Source organism: Bufo bufo, chromosome 2 (assembly GCF_905171765.1).
Source record: "Bufo bufo chromosome 2, aBufBuf1.1, whole genome shotgun sequence".
NCBI classification, from domain to species: Eukaryota; Metazoa; Chordata; class Amphibia; order Anura; family Bufonidae; genus Bufo; species Bufo bufo.
Window position 1 is genome coordinate 93,730,022 of NC_053390.1, and position 20,108 is coordinate 93,750,129.

The 20,108-nt window shown below is 44.7% G+C and overlaps 1 protein-coding gene across 1 annotated transcript in view; it reads left to right on the plus strand.

Moving 5' to 3' along the window:
- The window catches only part of IPO11 (importin 11), a 565,426-nt gene that overhangs the window by 54,175 nt on the left and 491,143 nt on the right, over positions 1-20,108 (plus strand). The window contains exons 4-5 of the mRNA XM_040421326.1: positions 1,174-1,246; positions 2,596-2,799. Of these exons, the coding sequence (XP_040277260.1) occupies positions 1,174-1,246; positions 2,596-2,799 (277 nt within the window). The remainder of the gene's footprint in view (positions 1-1,173; positions 1,247-2,595; positions 2,800-20,108) is intronic.

Genomic DNA, 20,108 nt, shown 5'->3' on the forward strand with positions numbered 1-20,108 from the left:
TCTCGTGTTATACGCGTGGCGTATTTGGAGATATTTATAAAATTGGCTTCTAGGTATACCATACAATTTCTGCATCGTAGTAAAAGATGCAAAGGCTTCCCCCTCAAGTAGATGGCCTATTCTTAGAATCCCCTTCCGTCTCCAATCCCCAAATCCCTCCAAAGAGACAAATTTGGGCATCCCAGGGTTTCCCTATATAGGAGTATATTCCGTAGTTCCTTCAACCTTTCTTAACTTTTTTATCTCACTCCAGGTTTTATACATAGTGTAGCCTAATGCACCCATTGGACCTCCCTGACGAACTTCTGCCCCTTCCAGTAGCAACAAAAGGTCCCGGCTTTTCAATTGACATTGAAATATCTGACTGGTCACGTCTCTAGCCTCGGGGTCTAACCATCCCTTGAAGTGTTGACTCTACGCAGCCAAAAAATATAACCAGGGATTCGGCACCGCCAGTCCCCCCTCTGACTTAGCGTATTGCAACGTTTCCAGTTTGATCCTAGGTTGACCCTTGCGCCAAATGAGCTCCCGAAAAATGGAGTTGATTTTGTCAAATCTATTCTTTGGAAGCCACACTGGGGAGTTTTGCAAAATATAAAGCAACTGAGGCATTAGTATCATCTTGAGAAGATTCGTCCTTCCCGCCACTGATGGATATAGTTTACACCATGCCTTATGCATTAGCACTTTATTATCCTGCTAACAGTCATGTACTATCAGTCATTTTTGTTTTAATATTTTAATTGTTGTGTATTGTCAATCATGTGAATCGATGAAGTGATGTACCAATAAAATATATTTTTTGATATGTTTATGGTGTTGATATAGTTCTTTACATGGAGACTCGTGTATTTTTTGTAGGTTGTGTTGCTGAGTGATATACGTGTCACTTAATGTATAACTCTTTTTGGGAAATAATTTTTTGTTTTATTTAAATTTGTATGAGGGCCCTTAATTTCACCTGAGGAGCAGGAATATTTCATTGTTTTTAGCATAGAACCCTATTGGCCTTTTTTACTGGAAATGAACCGAAGCTAGGGGTCATCTCTTACTTGCGCTTAGCACTGTTTTTGTAGTGTTTTTATGGCATTATTACTCGCTTTAGTTCCAACACCGTGCCATTGCTGTCATGTTTTACAACTCACTTTTGGCTTTTTATGTGCTTTTTAACAGTGCAATTTCAGAAGCGGAGAAATCAACATTGCGCGCAGGACTCATCGCCAACTTCAGTGAGCCAGTAAATCAGGTTAGTGCATATTTTAATACTGATGAGGAGCTCGCACATTGTATCGGGATCCCTGTGGAACAGGACTTATGCCATTTCCTATGTGTTTTATGCATGTCTTTATCATTTGAGTTTTCGTTACAGAGATTATTCTAACTAGCTAAATCACATATAGTGGATTTAGAGGAAAAAAGACCCAGGGTCTCATGTCAGTCAAGTTTATCCATTCTAAGGCCCTTCTATTGAACCAAGAGGAAGGTGTAGACGTACATAAATGTCTACTTTTTTCTGTTTTGCCATTTCTACCCAAATTCCAGTGTGTCCCCCTCATCTAATGACTAGAAACCTAGAGCTACAAATGCATTATTGCACTTTCAGAGCCCCACCCGATGCAGGTGAAGAAAGCCTTGTCATATGGTCAGTTTGTTAGGCTACGTTGGATTAATAGTAATTATGACATTTTTTTTAGAACAATCATTGGAATTGGCAGATACATTGAGATTTAGGCGTTATGGAGAAGCTTTAATCTTTGATGAGCTTCCATGGGCGATCAATTTGGATTGCAGAACATTGCCATTTCCAGAACTCAAGGTTTGGTTTTTTCGTTTAAAGAAGAACTCCTGCAAAATATTTTATTCTTTGACCTGTTAGAAAGGTGCATGATGTAATCTGTGTCGTGAAGGTAATCTTCTTACCAGTGTCTTTATTTGTGAGTTATTCCCTCCCTTCTGATCCTCAGCTGTGTCATGTGACCAGCAATCCGACCTTCCAAATAACACAGCTTTTTATGTGTGGACAGGAATCCAGTTTTTCTATGTAGTCCTATGGGAGCCGCAATGTCAGTCTCATAGGAATGAATAGAGAAGTAACTGTCCTCGGTCAGTTGGAGATCAGAGTGCTGGTCACATGACACAGCTGAGGATCAGAAGGGAGGGGATAACTCACAAATACAGTCACTGATGAGAAGATTACATCATGCACCGTTCTAACAGGTCAGAGAATACAAATGTTTGCGGGAGTTCTTTAAGTACCATCCCCTATCGGACCTTTTTCAAAGAAACATCAGAAAGGGTTGGCACATTGTTCAGACAGGTGAGGACTTGATAGATCGAGCTGAAGGACCATCTGTAGTCGCATTTCGGAGGACTTTTAAAGATGAACTGGTCTGAGGATATTTTGCTGGCAATGTGAAAGAGGTGGCTTGGAAAACTGAACCTACAGATGCGTGTGGGATTTGATTCTGTCATGTGTAATCATGCATAAGTCTAGTAATAAAAGAGCGTAAGGTATCTTTAGTACTCAAATAGTACGCTCTCCTGATACATCCATTTGCATTGACCACCATTGTATTATAAATGTCTGTCTTCTAGATTGCCACCCAGATAGCTGTTCTTACTGCTAAGGTTGCACGGCTGGACTGTCCCAAGCAGTGGCCCGAACTGATTCCTACTCTGATTGAATCGGTAAAGGTTCAAGATGATCTGAGACAGCACCGAGCGCTACTCACCTTTTATCATGTGACCAAGACCTTGTCTTCTAAACGGCTCGCTGCAGACAGAAAACTATTTCAAGATGTAAGTATAATACTGTGTGCTGCCCATTCACTTCGGGGCTCTGTTCTGGAGATAGGAGCGGCTCAATTATCTGACACTTATTTCATATCCTATCAATATAACAGTCCGAACTGTGGTGGTCATAGACAACACTTCACATAGGGGCCTGGGAGAGATCAGGGTAGGGAGTCACCACCCATGGAGTCAAAAGCAGCTAAAGCTAAAATTAGAGGATGTGTTAGACCCATAGACCTGCTGGTTATTGCTGGGAACATGGATTTGGCAGTGACGTATTAGTGAACTGCTATTTATGCCATTCCTTAAAGGGGTTGTCCATTTTTTTTAATGTGTTTAAATAGTTAATAATTACCTGCTCTCTGACGCTTTGTTCCAGCTTACTTCACTGGTCTTCTGATTCCTGTCTGTAAGCTTTCAGATGGACATGGTCGTCTGTGCTGCTGCAGCCAATAACTGGCCTCAGCGGTGACATGTTCCTAAGAGGCATGTCACTTCTGGGTCATGTGCTGCTTGGGTGCATCTTACTGTGGAGGCCAGTTATTGGTTGCAACGGCACATGTGATCCCATCCATATCAAACTTTACTGATAAGACCGCTGAAGGGAGTCAGGGAATTTAAACCGAGGTGGGGGAGGGGGGCAGGTGAGTATTGTTTTTTTTTTTTTACAGAGATACATCTGGCTGGTGGTGAAATATAAAAAAAACAAAAAACAAAACAAAAGTGGACAACCGCAGTTATATTCCGTAGAGTACCTACATATGTGGAGCCTTACCTTAGTGTACCATGTACTGTAGGCAGTCACTTACTATTGAAATTGTGCCAGTTTTTTTCCGCAGTTTGTGCCAAAAAAGTGACGACCATGCTTTGCACTGCATTTATAAAATGTTTAGACACTTTTCTAACATTTTACGCCTTGTCTGGAAAAGGGGCGTGGCTTAGATGGAAGGGGCGTGGTCTATATGAAAAGGTCGTGGCTATAGTGTGCCGCTGTGCCCCAGCCAGCTGTGATAAATCTGACACAGTTTAAGGGTGTATTCACATGGCTGTGTTTTGTGGATCCGTAAAACATGGACACTGGCTGTGTGCACCCTGCATCATGGTGCAGACCCATTGACTTTAATGCGTCCACAATCCGCACAATGTGGCCAAAGATAGGATATGTGCATCTTTTTCAGCACAGAGTCACAGACCCGGAAGCGTACAGAAGCCCTTCTGAGTCGGGGGCGCTGTGATGCGGGGCGTACACGACCCGTGTGCTTATTTTGTGAATCTGTGGTTTACAGTCCGCAAAACGGATGTGGCTAAGTTTACATTTTCTTACTTTTGTACAGCATTAGCAAATCTGCCCAACGTCTTATACAGATGTCCTTTTTATGTCCTCCTATCCAAATGGATTTATGTGAAGTTATACGGACTGTAATAATGTGCTATAAAATATGACGCAATGAAGCAATCAAAGACTAAAAACAGGTCCTTTCACACAATTTACAGAACCCCAAAGTGACTTTAACAATAAATCCAAAGACACGTGATTCTTTATATTACACAATTTTACGCGGCTTTCATTGTGTCTGACAGCTACACATCCCAGAATGGCGAGATTTACCAGGTTTTAAGGTGACATCACTGCACTTCAAATACAGGACATGATGTCACACGCTCACATAAGGATCTGTTCATCAAGCTCACCAGTATTTTACAGTCAAAAATATCAGAACCTCAACCAACATTAAAATCAGGATTTGGATTGGTCAAACAATGGCACTAGTGCGAGCAGAGCTTAACATTTAGTTTTTTTGGTATTGTACAGTGAAGGGCGCTGTGTAGGACGGGTCCCAGTGAATGTCTATCACCTTTTATCCAATAAAAAGATGTAAGTAGGGTTGCATCGGGTATCGAATTATCGATACCCAATAGATACTTTTGTACCGGTATCGATTCGATACCGGGATTTGCCTGCTCTCAGTGCGCGCCATGTTCCCTCAGCAGCACAGGGGAGAAGGAAGCAGTCCGTCCCTCCCCCTGTGCCGCTGCTGCTGCCACCAATGAGAGGAGAGAGGGGAGGGGCTGTGGCCACTGCACCGCCAATGAAAATAACTAACGTTTAATACAGATACAGGAGGCAGGTGCTGGCAGCAGAATCACATAGCCTTCACCCGACCTCTATGACAGGGAGCTGCAATCAGTGGCAGTTAACCCCTCAGGCGCAGTGCCCCCCCCCCAGTATTAAAAACATTGGGTGCGCAGTGCAACCCTCCCCCAGTATTATAATCATTGGTGGCAGTAGCCACAGGGTCCCCTCCCCTCCTCTTCATTGGTGGTGCAGTGGCAGTTCTGATCGGATCCCCAACAGTGTAATCGCGGGGCTCTGATCGGTTACCATGGCAGCCAGGACACTACTGAAGCCCTGTCTGCCATGGTAAACTCCCTGCTGCCGTGTGCACAAAGCCCAGGGCAGCAGGGAAAGTGTAAGATCCTATTCACCCTAATAGAGCTCTATTAGGGTGAATAGACAAGAGATTAAAAGATCCCAGGTGCTAGCCCCTAATAGTTAATAAATGAAAAGTTCAAAATAACCCCACTAAAATATTAAGTATAAATCACCCCCTTTTCCAATTTTACATTTAAAATATATAAATAATAAATAAACATATTACATATCGCCACGTCCGAAAAGTCCAAACTATTGAAATCTCCTATGCAATGAACGCCGTAACAGAAAAATAAATAAAAACTCTGCTATTCACCATTGTCCCCCCAAAAAATAGGATCGGACTGTTTGATTATGAGCCGGACATTCCATAAAATGCGGAATGCACGCGGCTTTTTTTTGGGTGTTATTTCTTTTTCCGCGCGGTATCGAATGGTATCGAGTATCGGAATACTTTCTTATGGTATCAAAATCGAATCAAAATTTTGGTATCTTGACAATCCTAGTAGATGTAAGGAGTAAAAACAATGGCTCTCCTTGGTGCAAAGGGTTGTCCGGACTATAGATATTAATGACCTAAGGTGATTTTAGACTTGCAGATTATTGGGAACGAATGTTCCTGCGAACAACTTATTCTCGACAATCTGCCTGTGTAAAGGTGCAGCAGATCATCCAGTAAAAGAGTGAAACACTTGTTCATCGGGTAAAGCTGTCGTTCGTACAGGCACCTAAATGATCCTTTCTGGGCAGATTGTGCCGCCTGAACAGTGATCTTCTGCCCAGAAACAATGCAGCGAGCGATCACAATAGTAATCCTTCGTTCTGATATTGTGAAAGTAAATGCAGCTCTCCACCCTAACTGAACGAGCACGCGACTGTTGGGAAGGAACGCTTTCTTCCCAACAATCTGCTGCTCATTGGTACGTGTAAATTCACCTCTATCCTCGGGGGATTGGGCACCCAGCACCCCCAGCTATCAGCAGCACTTGAAACTAGTGTACAGACGTTAGCAGAAAGCTTGGTCTCCTTTCCATCACCAGTGTATGGAGCTTTCTGCTTCCAGCTCAATACCCTGTATAGTTTCTGACGCTGTAGCTGATTGGTGGGGATGTTGGGTGTCAGACGCCCCCACTGATCTGATATTGATGACCTATCCTCAGATTAGGTCCTCGATATCTTTAGCTCAGACAACCCCTTTAACTGCATAAGGTGAGGGTCAGAGTGCTCATTAGATTAGCAGAGGATTCTCCCATGGGGCCTGGTTTTGATACAATGAGGCTCCATTCACATGTCCGCAATTCTGTTCCGCATTTTGCGGAACGGAATTGCGGACCCGTTCATTTCTATGGGGCCGCACTATGTGCTGCCCGGATCTGGAATTGTGGATCCGCACTTCCGGGTCCGCAATTCCGTTCCCGAAAAAAATAGAACATGTCCTATTCTTGTCCGCAATTGTGGACAAGATTAGGCATTTTCTATTAAGTGCCGGCGATGTGCGGTCCGCAAAATGCTCAACGCACATTGCTGGTGTTTGTGTTTACCGTGGATCCGCAAAACTCACCCGGATGTGTGAATGGACCCTAATGGGTAATATAAGGTAAAGAACAGAAATGGGTGTTTCAGTGGGTTTAGCCAGTCAATGGCCAAACCAATACAGAGGTTTACTGGTTTAGTGTCTATTCACACATCTGCAAAATGGGTCCGCATCCACGGACAAGAAAAGGCATTTCTTTTACAGTGCCAGCCATGTGCGGTCCACAAAATGCGGAACGCACATGGCCGGTGTCCGTATTTTGTGGATCCGCAATTTGCGGACCGCAAAACAGTTGCATACGTGTGAATGGACCCTGACAGAGGTTTACATGTTGAGCACATTTCAAGGTCAGTCTAACACATTAGGCTACTTTCACATCAGCATTGTGCTGTCAGGTTTTGAGATCTGGCACATGCTCTCAAAACCGCAGCACAACTCTTTAGTTTTGACTGCGATTGCGTTCCGTTGTTCAGATTTTATCGCGCGGGTGCAATGTGTTTTGCACGCGGGTGATAAAAAAACCGACTGTGGTACCCAGACCCGAACTTCTTCACAGAAGTTCAGGTTTGGGTTCAAGGTTGTGTAGATTGTATTATTTTCCCTTATAACATGGTTATAAGGGGAAATAATAGCATTCTGAATACAGAATGCATAGTAAAATAGGGCTGGAGGGGTTAAAAAAAATATATATATATATTTTAACTCAGCTTAATCCACTTGTTCGCGCAGCCGGCATCTCTTCTGTCTTCATCTGTGAGGAAAAGGACCTTTGATGATGTCACCATGGTGATGGATCATGTGATGAGCGTAGTGACGTCACCACAGGTCCCTTACCCAGGTCCTGAAGAAAGAAGACAGAAGAGAAGAGTTAAAATATATATATTTTTTTGTTATAAGGGAAAATAATAATGATCGGGTCCCCATCCCGATCGTCTCCTAGCAACCGTGCGTGAAAATCGCACCGCATCCGCACTTGCTTGCGGATGCTTGAGATTTTCACGCAACCACATTCATTTCTGTGGGGCCTGCGTTACGTGAAAAACGCACAAAGAGGAGCATGCTGGGTTTTTCATGCAACGCACAAGTGATGCGTGAAAATCACCGCTCATGTGCACAGCCCCATAGAAATGAATGGGTCGGTATTCAGTGCGGGCGCAATGCGTTCACCTCACGCATTGCACCCGCGCGGAAATCTCGCCCGTGTGAAAGGGGCCTAAATGTCCAGCACTAACAGTATAATGTTTGCTGATGTCCGCCTACATTAGATTGTCGGAACAATATGCAGCCTTATATTTATTGTGTTCTCAAGGGGGGTCTTTAAACTGGCACAAGCTGTCGTTTAATCCAGCGTATTCCTTGTAGTACAGGCTCCACCGCCCTCTGCAGAAGAGCATTTTGCACATTTTTTTCTTTCATTTACTTAAATCTATTTACAGTTTATCACATAAAAATGACTGTGAAGGGGTGGTCGTTTCAATCATTGCTTTAAGCTCTGCCTGAAGAAGTCCTCAAGGATGTGGAGCGGCTTCAGGTTTATTTGTGGAAAAAGCGGAGTTGAGTGGGGATTTCACAGGTCAGCACTCTCAACATGTGTGGAAGTGTGATAAAATAATATACACGTCTAGAGTCTGCGGAACGGAATCTCTTCACACAAGACGGATATGTTGTTCCCTTTTTCTTGTCCATAATATTGGGATCGTGCTGTGGAATAATTAATGTTGACTTCCCTGTCTATAGGGACATGTTCCAGGCAGATACAAGATAATGTAACACAACCCCATCATGTCTAATCGGTTGCCTGATCCTAGTTGGGAGATTAGAGCGGACAGGTTGGATCTTATTTACTGTACAGTTTTGTGTGTGGCGCTCAGTTAAAGGGTTAATCAGACCTTTTTGTCTGTAAAAAAAAATGGACTGCTTCATGAAATGTTCTGCAGCTTTCATATAACAAGTAACCAAGGGGCCTGTTTTGGAGCCTCACTCCTCCATGACCACCTTCAACAGCAAGTTTAAAAGCTTATGATTATTTTGGTCACGGCCATTCTGATTTCTGTCTACAAAAGACGGATGTAACTGGACATCCAGATGGTGTCATGGTGCATCAGATTTTTTTTTGGGTGGGATGAAAGGGATGCAAATGAAAAAAGCCCCGAAACGGCTGTCTGCAGATGAGATACTGGCTTATTTAATATCCGAGTCATGTCTCAAGGCTTATTTAAAGGGTCGAACATTGACTCATAGGATATCTGCCTTACATCTGGTGGCATCGGAGGCAGAGCTTGCTTATAGCTCATCTGTATTGTTTTCTTCCCAGAATTTCAGAGGAGCATGTACGGCCTATAAGGCTCCTCACGTCGACTAATGAGCTCTCACCCCAAGAAGAGATAGTACCCCCCAAATTTGAGTCTCACATAGAAATTGGGTGCTGTGATTTACGTTGGAAAGACCCAACTGTACATGAGGAAAACCAGACATTTGAATGACACCATTTAGTGTAATGCGTCCATGTGAAATCCCAGGGGAGTCAGTACGGGGACAGAAAATACTGTTGCCTGAATCAGGCCATATGGACACAATCTGGGGATAATGCTCACACTGATGGCACAGCGTAGGTGTAATGCACATAGTGATATCACATACAGTAATAATGTCACAGTACAAGAATCATTCACAGGAAGACGGCGGACCGCCGCTGAAAAGCGTAGCGTGTCGTTTTCTTTGTGCTAATAAACCTATGTAATGAGAAGTCTCCAGAGCAGCGAGCTGTTTTTCCCTCCCGTTGTCATTTTGATGATCCTCGTTCTTCTGATTTACACAGTAATGTCACAGTACAGGAATAATGTTCACAGTAACGTCACAGCACAAGGATTCTTCACACAGTGATGTCACAGTGCATGGATAGGGACATTAGTGACATAATGCGCACAATGAAGTTACATCGCACAGTGATGTCACAGCACAGGAATAACACACACAGACATGAGCATGCTTGTTTGCTTCCAGAGGCTGAGAGCTACATCCTTATGTATACAAGTGTGCCCATTCTTTCAGGGTGACATTTTGTATTAGGTCCACTCGCTTTTTTATAAAAATCCCAAAACTAGATAATTGAGGGTGCCCATGCAAGGGGTGGATGACCCCTAATTGCCGGGCTGCACTAGTACTTGCTGCTGTTTCAAGCGTTAATCCGCATGTGGAGCCATGAACAGGCACCCTACACTCACCTACTGCAATTATAGGTGGGGTCCGTTAAAGGGCATCTGTCAGCAGATTTATACCCATGGCACTGGCTGACCTCTGTGCTTTGCAGCTGAAGGCATCTGTGTTGCATCCGTGGTTTTCACGGACCCCTAGACTATAATGGATGTGATGGACAAAATAGAGCATGGATCCGTGCTGAAAACACGGACCCACGGACCGTGCTAAAACAGTGATGTCTGCATACACACATTAAAATGAACGGCGGACGTGTGCTGTCCGCAGAGAACACGTGTGAATGAGGCTTTAGTCTGAAGAATCTCCTTTTGAGCAGCTCACTACACACTTGGGGTCACTGATATAGTCATACTTTCCTAATCTCTTGTGGTTTAATCCTTTAATTGTCCTCATTTGCATGTAATAAAGGAGACGGGGTAAGCGCTGTAGGCTGCCCAGCATCCTGCTGCTGCCCGTGACGTCATTTCGTTCTGTATCATCCACTATATGGGAAGTGTTGAGGTCTTGCTTTTTGAGATTGTGGGAAAATTCCTTTTTGCTCATTTTCTGCTGAAGACGTTGCTCCCGAAAGATTCCCATTGTTCACTTTCTTGCTTGCTTTGCCACCCACTTGTTTGACAAGACCATTTTACTGTGATTTTCTGTATTCAACATAGGAAGAAATTTTATTAAAAAGGCTTTTCAAGATGCTTTTAAATTTTGCAGAGAGCAGGGTCTGTGAATCATTAATAAAATAAAAATATATTCGACTTTTAAATGTCCTTTACCACCTCCCCCCCCAATTTTCCCTGCTGAACCTGCAGCAGCCGCATGTTGGTCATCATTCACATGAATGCAGGAGCTGATCTCTGGCCTCAGCGGTCATGTGCTGTTCATGCACACGTGAGCACTAAGGCCAATGATTGGCTGCAGTGGTCATGTTACGATGAACAGCACATGAAGGCTGCAGGCCCAGGGGCGATTAGAGTGGTGGGGCCGTGGTGTGGGACCTTAAAAGGTGAGTATTTTTTTTATTTCATTTTACGCAGCCCTTTGCTTTCTGCCAAATTTTATAAAAATCTTGAAAAAACCCCATTAAGCTAGTTTTCTCTGCAAAAATGTTAGACTTTTTTTTTCCATGGCGTTCAGCACTTTTATAAAAATGTGGGCGGGAGTGGATGGGCCTATGCAGCCTGACAGATGTAAGACTGACGCTAGTCTTTTAGAGCAAGTTTTACCTTAAGTTGATGCCAGTGCTTAGCTGGCAGGAATTTGAGATTCTGGTGTGTAAACCTGCCAGGAGATTCTAAAATTGAGAGGTGGCGCGTCTCATGTCACCACTAACTGCAAATGACCGCCTTGATAAATATCCATCCCCCCCCCCCCCCCCACATCGCCTGTGAGGTCCAATTTGTTTAATATAACTATGGCCAGAAAATTGTCGTAAAGTTGAACAAAAATCTATGCTAGCTCTTAGTTGAAGCAGGTTTCAACTTCTGGTGCATGGACTTTCCACAATGCACCAGAGAGACAGGCACCTCATAATAATTGACAGTGGGCCTGGAACCACTGTGTAAACCAGCCTTTGGGCTAAACCTAACGGCATTATCCTGGCAACCCCCTTGTGTTTATCCTTTAACCCTATACAGGAATCTGGACTTCGCTGCAAGGGAGCCACCAGGTTGCTACCTCTTGCAGTAGTCCGGTATGGTTAACAGCTGACCCACGGAAGTCAGAGACACTGGTATGGACTATGGGGCACCAAGGGATCAGGCAAAACTTGGCAGTAACAGAGCCTAGGTCAGGGCAGGCAGAGTTCGTGCGAATATGTGAAACAGATCGAAGGTCAAGGGTGCAGGGGGTCCAAACGGTAAACTGGTCAGGCAGCAAAGGGTTAGAATCAGGAATTGAGCAGAGGTTGGTACACAGGCAGAAAACAGAACAGCACACTTTTGCAAGGAACTTAGTAAGCTAAGACACCTATTGCTCAGGCACCTTCCCACTGGGGAAGATGTCTGAAATATCCAATGGATAAGAGCCTAAGTGAGCACTAGAGCAGGGACCTGGCTCTCAAGCAGATCTCCCTAACTTCACACTTAAAGAGGTTGTGCCACCATTAAATGTTATTTTGATATAATTCGTCATGAAGAACTAGTTACCTTCATAATTTACTTTCTGTTACAAAAATGCTCCATATACTGGTGCCCCCTGATGTTTAATCTGTGTAGTAATGTGCACATCTACTTACTAAAGTGGTCGCACAGGCTCAGTTCCATTCCTCAACTGCCACCAGCCAGTGTAAGAAGCTTTGGCAGTTACAAGGAGAGAGCTGCAGCAGAAAAAACTGAGCTGTGATAGGGAGAGAGCTGCAGCAGAAAGGGCGCACACACTGAGCTGTGATAGGGAGAGAGCTGCAGCAGAAAGGACACACACACTGAGCTGTGATAGGGAGAGAGCTGCAGCAGAAAGGACACGCACACTGAGCTGTGATAGGGAGAGGGCTGCAGCAGAAAGGACGCACACATTGAGCTGTGATAGGGAGAGATCTGCAGCAGAAAGGACACGCACACTTAGCTGTGATAGGGAGAGAGCTGCAGCAGAAAGGACACTCCCTCTGAAAGCAGACACGTCCCCCTGAGCAACAGTCTGAAAATAATCTAGAAGAGCAATGGAAGCAATGAATGGGGAGATCCCTGGATCCATGTGAGGTACAGGGCTGGTTCTAGCTTTGTCAGAAAGAGATTGTCATGTGCTATATGATGTCTGATTTCTTTTTTTTTTACGTCCGTAATTGCATGAGCTCTGTCATACTAAGTTATGAGAAGGACCATGCCATACCTCAAGGATTCCTAGTTCCTAACAATCCGGCCAACAAGATGGCCACCTCCTTCCCCTGCAGTATGCGAGCTGGCTTCATTTGTTGAAGGGCACTTCTTATTTGCCTTGTGTTAGCTTAATAGATTGCTTGTTGGGTAAAAACATTCATTATATGGGAGAAATCGGTAATAGGCATCCTGACAAGTGAAAAGCAGTATCATTCATTAATATGTCACTCGCTTAAATAATTGAAACCGAGCGCGGCGCAGTATAAACTTTTTCCACGTATTAAATATTCTATTCAGCTGCTTTAAATTAGTTTTGAAATTGTTTTCCGTGACCTGACGGTGAATTGAAGTGCCACGTAACTCACAATCCTTATACCTGGGGTGTCCAACGAGACAAAGCGAGGCTCGGCGCCAGCCGTCAACCGGTTCCCTAATATCCTTAGTATTAAGTAATTGGCTTTCACCTTTTTTTTTTTGCCGGGAAGTTATTTTCGAGTCCTGCGGTGACAGTCCCAAGCTAGTTTGGAGTACAGAATCAATTTCTTGTGTAATGAATATATTTCTTCCCCATGGAACCAGTTGCTATGGTGAACTAAATGCAGTATGTTCTTAAAGTGTTACCTGCCGCACACTATGTCCCAATGATTTATCATATATCCATCGGTAAGACTCGGGTAATTGAAGTTTAGGCCAGGGAGTGACATGAATCAAAATCAATGTGCTTGTGACGGCCTCGACACAAGAAACTTACTTAAAGGGGTATTCTGGTTGTTTGAAGTTATCCCCTGTCCACAGGATAGGGGATAACTATTAGATCAGTGGGGGTCCTACTGCTGGGACCCCCACTGATCACGAGCTGGGGGGACCCCATACCCCCTACGGCCCCCTCTGAAATGAACGGTGTAGCCAGTCTCACCCGTGTGTCGCCACTCCATTCATTACTATGGGAAGTCCGGAGATAGCCGAGTGCTGTACTCTGCTGTCTCCGCAACGCCTATAACAATGAATGGATAGGGGATAACTTAAAAAAACTGGAATATCCCTTTAAAGGGGTTGAGCCACTTCAGTAGATGGCATTTATCATGTAGAGAACGTTAATACCAGACACTTACTAATGTATTGTTATTATCCATTTTGCCTCCTTTGCGGGCTGGAGTCATTTTTCCATCCCATTATACGCGGCTCATTTCCATGGTTACGACCACCCTGCAAGCCCGAAGTGGTGGTCGTGCTTGCACACTATAGGAAAAAGCACCAGCCTATCGGACCTCCCACGGTCCCGGCTGGCACTTTTTCCTATAGTGTGCAAGCACGACCACCACTGATGGATTGCAGGGTGGTCTCAACCATGGAAACAAGCAGCGTATAATGTGATGGATGGAAAAATGAATCCAGCCAGCAAAAGAGGCAATATGGATAATACCAATACATTAGGAAGTTCCTTTTATTTTATTAACTTCCTCTACATAATAATGCCACTTGCTGAAGTGACACAACCCCTTCAAGTGTCAAAACAACTGGACATGGAGCTTCATTAACCACTTAATAATTGCTTATCACTTTGGAAACAGAACAGTGACCAAATGGGATTTATGTCTTCTCCTATTGAAAGTGTTTTTTTTATTTTTTTTATTTTTTTAAATAGAAATACAACCATTATTGTTCTCTTAGAGCTTTAGAGCTGTAATTGGCTGCGTTAGCCAGATGGGGGAGCTGTGTAACAAGTTTCCTTTAAAATACAATGTACACCGCTCTTTAAGGTCGCTGTAATAGAAAAGAAATAGATCTAAATTGTGCATTTAAGTTGCTGGGTAAAAATGGCATTTTAGCGGGATTAATGCAATTTATTAACCACTACTGATGTTTACATATCCTACAACCTTGCAAAAAAAAATAAAAAATAGAAAGGAAGAACGCTGCTGCTTGGTTTAAGGAGAAAGATGAAGTAGAACTGAAAGAAATGTTGTGGCTGCAGGGTCTAAGCTTGTGTGTGTGGCAAAGGAATAAAATACGTTCTTTTAGGTATTAGATTTATTATGTTATTTGGCGCTTGCAAATACAAACCTTTTCTCATTAAGTGTAAACAGTGTATAGCGGGTTTATAGGGTTGTGGGGGTTCAGTGCAAACAATGAGAGTAATAGATCTTTAGAGTAAGTATAGTGAACCATATGTACAGGCAAGGAAGAGCATTTATGTTTATTAGGAAGCCATTAAAGTTTTTTTGTTACTTTGCATCAGCATCCAGCGACCTCCCTATCCAGCATTTTGCATAGAAATGTAGCAGTGGTTGACCTGATTAAAGTTCTCTCTTTCTTTAGTTGATCCGGGGGTCCGTTCCCGAGTTACAGGTGAAGCCAGCATTATGTTTACACCTGCTGCACCAGGATGGTCCCTTTAACATGATTTGTTGTAGTATTATTATTATTATGTGTTTCAACACATTAAGCTAGTCAAAAAATTGGTGGCTACATCTGTATGATACTTTCTCTTAATAGGCAAATGAAGTATTGGGTGCAACAATGGCGCCGCTGTTGCTCTTGTTGCACCCAAGCTCCGCTCCTTTCTGTGGCCATCACATTCCTCACTGCTTGGATTGACAGGGCCGGGCTGTGGCAAAGCACAGAGGGAGGGGCTGGCTGCAGAAAGGATCGGACCTTGGGTGCGGCGGGGGCAACAGTGACGCCCTTGTTGCACCAAACGCCTACTTTGCATATTAGGAAAAAGTTTCATGTGTCTAGGTGGAGAGGGAGATTGCTAGTCATTTATGAAGGTAGCAGTCACATGACCATGTCCATACAGCTCTTTCTTATTTATTTTATTATGTCGATGGGCGTGTCGAAGCAACAACAGAGGCAGTGATAGGGGGGTGTCTATGTAAGCAGCTGGGTGGGAGGAGTTATAAAGTAGCTGGGCGTTGTTAGGGGTGGAGCTTGAGCTGTGGTAGAGGAAAGAGAAGTGCATCATGGGTTTGGTTGGATACAGCAACAGGAAGTGCTACCTACAAGATGGAAACAAACCAGAGGGATTCGTTTTCATGGTGACAACAGCTCAGGAGAGTCCAGACTGAAAAAGAAAAAGCATGGGGAAGATGTACATGAGGTAGGCAACTACTACAGCATATCTGTTAAAGGGTTTCCCGATTTCCTCTGGATACCTGTTTGAAGAGAAAGCAGCATGCGTGCGAGCGCTGCCTTTTCTTCACTGTTTACCTGCTTGCCGTGTAATTACATCTCCTGCACTGCAATGTTGACGGCAAGCAAGAAACAGTGAAGGGGGTGCTGGGAGTCGGACCCCCGCTGATCTGATATTTATGACCTATCCTCAGGATGAGAAAACTGGACAACCCCTTTCCTTTAGGAAAACATAAGTATTTCTTGTATGCAAATTACAAACTTTCCTTACATATGATTGGCACATTGTTTTTTTGCTTCCCTTAGGTAGGTCTTGAGCAGGTTGCAATTTTAGAACAAGGCTTTTCTGCATTTTTTTTATATTCCTAAGGCCTCATGCACACGGGCGTTGTTTTGGTCCGCATCCGAGCCGCAGTTTTGGCGGCTCGGATGCGGACCCATTCACTTCAATGTGGCTGCAAAAGATGCGGACAGCACTCTGTGTGCTGTCCGCATCCGTTGCTCCGTTCCGTAGCCCCGCAAAAAAAATATAACATGTCCTATTCTTGTCCGCGCTTTGCAGTTATATTAAAGGCTGTCCACACCGTTCCGCACGGACGCCATCTGTGTTTTGCGGATCTTCGATTTGCGGACCGCAAAACACACCATGGTCGTGTGCATGTAGCCTAAAACTGAGAATGATCCATAAAGGAGGCGCCATGTTATATCTCATACCTGTAGGCTCCGGTCCGGCTTCTTAATTTAGCCCCTGTCCTAGGGTTTTTCCCAACTTGACAAATCAAGTTTTTGACAGGCATCTGTCTTGGCTCAGTATCTGTCACAGTTGTCAGAAAATAGTCAAAATTTACCCTTTTCCCCATTCAAAATAATATGGGACTTATCAAAACACCCAAACAAGCAGAATTGTGCCCCCCCCCCCCCCCACCTATGGATATGCTATTACAATTTTACCCAGACAGCCCCCTGTTATGAGCATCGGAGCATTTCATGCTCCGATGCTCTCCCTTGCCCTGTGCTGTATCATGCAGGGCAAGGGCTGGGTGGAGGCTCCCGCCTAGCAGTGTCCCTGGTGATATTACCAGCTCTGGTGGGCAGGCTTTAGCGCTGCCCTAGCAGTTTTACAGGGCAGCCTCCGCTTAGCAGTCCTTATGGAGAGCCCGGTACGTCACCGGAACTCCATAAAATGCCTTTTCCTGCGCGATTCAGCACAGGGCAAAGGAAATGCTCCAATGCTCATAACAGGGGGGCTGCCTGAGTGAAATTGTGGGTATGTCCAGGTTCAGAGCTGAACCCAGACAACCCCTTTAATGTTTAAGATGGTGAGCCTCTGTGGATTAAATGAGAGCATACCCCCAAATCTTTATCATACAAAGCTATCCATTTTTAGCCTTGTTTTTGTTGTTGTACTGTGTATGTTTCCAATGTCTTATGTATGGCTGAAGTATCGGGCCATTGCAGCAGCCTAGTGCTCCAACATATTCCAGTCCTAATTGCTTACATCAGTCCCTGTCCTCAGTGCATTAAAGGGGTTGTGCAGCCAGTACATATTGATGGTCTATCCCCAGCATACGTCAGCAATATCTAATTGGTGGGGGTCTGACACCCCGCACCCCCAACGAACAGCTGTTTGAAGAGGAGGCAGTGTTTCTCCAAGCCCTACTTACACTTCAAGATTACATTGCTCGTTGTCTCGAAAGTCTCGGCGGTACAGAGTACTTCCAAGAGCTTGTACCACGAAGCGCAGTGTAATCTTTAGTACCAATGCTGCCTCCTCTTCAAACAGCTGATCAGCAGGGGTGCTATCCCTACCGATCAGATACTGATGACCAATCCTGAGGATAGGTCATCCATATGTACTGGCGGCAAAAACCCTTTTTAAAGCGGTTATCCCATGTCTAATGTAAGAAAATGAAAATCAGACATCATATAGTACATGACAAAGCTAGAACCAGCCCTGTACCTCACATAGATCCGGAGATTTCCCCATTCATTGCTCTGCTAGATTTCTATCAAGCTGGGAGCTGAAGGGGAGTGTCTTTTCTGCTGCAGCTGAGGGGTGTGTCCATGCTCTCCCTATCACAGCTCAGGGGGTGTGTCCATGCTCTCCCTATCACAGCTCAGGAGGCAGTTGAAGGATGAAACCGAGCATGTGCGACCATCTCAGTGAGCAGGTCAAAGAAATAAGAAAAAGAACAAACAGCAGGTGGCGCTATACAGATACATTTTATTGAATAACTCGTGGCAAGAATTTGCATCCAGGTGCTGGTTTGAAACCTGTCTATTTTTCGTGGGGCAACCCCTTTAAATTATCAGTGCTTTTTGTAGTGCTTATTAGGATGTGGGGCAACCACAAGAAGCAGATACACAATCCCTGTTGCTGTATTATCCCTGCTCAGATTTGAAGTGCTACAAAGGTAGCCACTTGGCCTCCAACATAATTTTTTTTATACATTTCTTACATGATTTATTCATGAGTTTTCCCGCCCTGTACAGTAAAGACAAGGCTTTGTAGTACGTTTTAGAATTCACCATTGAATTATAGCTACCATCTGTCTGCCGGGAAGAAAATGCCAAAATAAACCTTACTGTTTGTACTGCATTTTATATTTTATTTTGACTTTCATCTAACATCATTTTTTCGGAAAATAAAAAAAAAAAATCAGAGAAAACAAAGCATTTAAAAGAAATGCTGAGTGTGACACCACCCCGAAGGAAAGATTTGTACCTTTTCCGTGTTTTGTGATTTACAACTATTGATGTAAAATTCTGACCAAATATTGACCTGTGAAAAGGGCCGGGTAGACGGGAGACCAGATCAGGGGCATTGCTATTCCTAACTGTGCCAGCCAGTGCCCTCCATTACAGTGTGAGCCACAATACCCTCCTAACTGTGCCAGCCAGTGCCCTCCATTACAGTGTGAGCCACAATACCCTCCTAACTGTGCCAGCCAATGCCCTCCATTACAGTGTGAGCCACAATACCCTCCTAACTGTGCCAGCCAATGCCCTCTATTACAGTATGAGCCACTATACCCTCCTAACTGTGCCAGCCAATGCCCTCCATTACAGTGTAAGCCACAATACCCTCCTAACGGTGCCAGCCAATGCCCTCCATTATAGTGTGAGCCACTATACCCTCCTAACTGTGCCAGCCAATGCCCTCCATTACAGTGTGAGCCACTATGCCCTCCTAACTGTGCCAGCCAGTGCCCTCCATTACAGTGTGAGCCACTATGCCCTCCTAACTGTGCCAGCCAATGCCCTCCATTACAGTGTGAGCCACTATACCCTCCTAACTGTGCCAGCCAATGCCCTCCATTACAGTGTGAGCCACAATAGCCTCCTAACTGTGCCAGCCAGTGCCCTCCATTACAGTGTGAGCCACAATACCCTCCTAACTGTGCCAGCCAATGCCCTCCATTATAGTGTGAGCCACTATACCCTCCTAACTGTACCAGCCAATGCCCTCCATTACAGTGTGAGCCACAATACCCTTCTAACTGTCCCAGCCAATGCCCTCCATTATAGTGTGAGCCACTATACCCTCCTAACTGTGCCAGCCAATGCCCTCCATTACAGTGTGAGCCACAATACCCTCCTAACTGTGCCCGCCAATGCCCTCCATTACAGTGTGAGCCACAATACCCTCCTAACTGTGCCAGCCAATGCCCTCCATTACAGTGTGAGCCACAATACCCTCCTAACTGTGCCAGCCAATGCCCTCCATTATAGTGTGAGCCACAATACCCTCCTAACTGTGCCCGCCAATGCCCTCCATTACAGTGTGAGCCACAATACCCTCCTAACTGTGCCAGCCAATGCCCTCCATTACAGTGTGAGCCACAATACCCTCCTAACTGTGCCAGCCAATGCCCTCCATTACAGTGTGAGCCACAATACCCTCCTAACTGTGCCAGCCAATGCCCTCCATTACAGTGTGAGCCACAATACCCTCCTAACTGTGCCAGCCAGTGCCCTCCATTACAGTGTGAGCCACAATACCCTCCTAACTGTGCCAGCCAATGCCCTCCATTACAGTGTGAGCCACTATACCCTCCTAACTGTGCCAGCCAATGCCCTCCATTACAGTGTGAGCCACAATACCCTCCTAACTGTGCCAGCCAATGCCCTCCATTACAGTGTGAGCCACAATACCCTCCTAACTGTGCCAGCCAATGCCCTCCATTACAGTGTG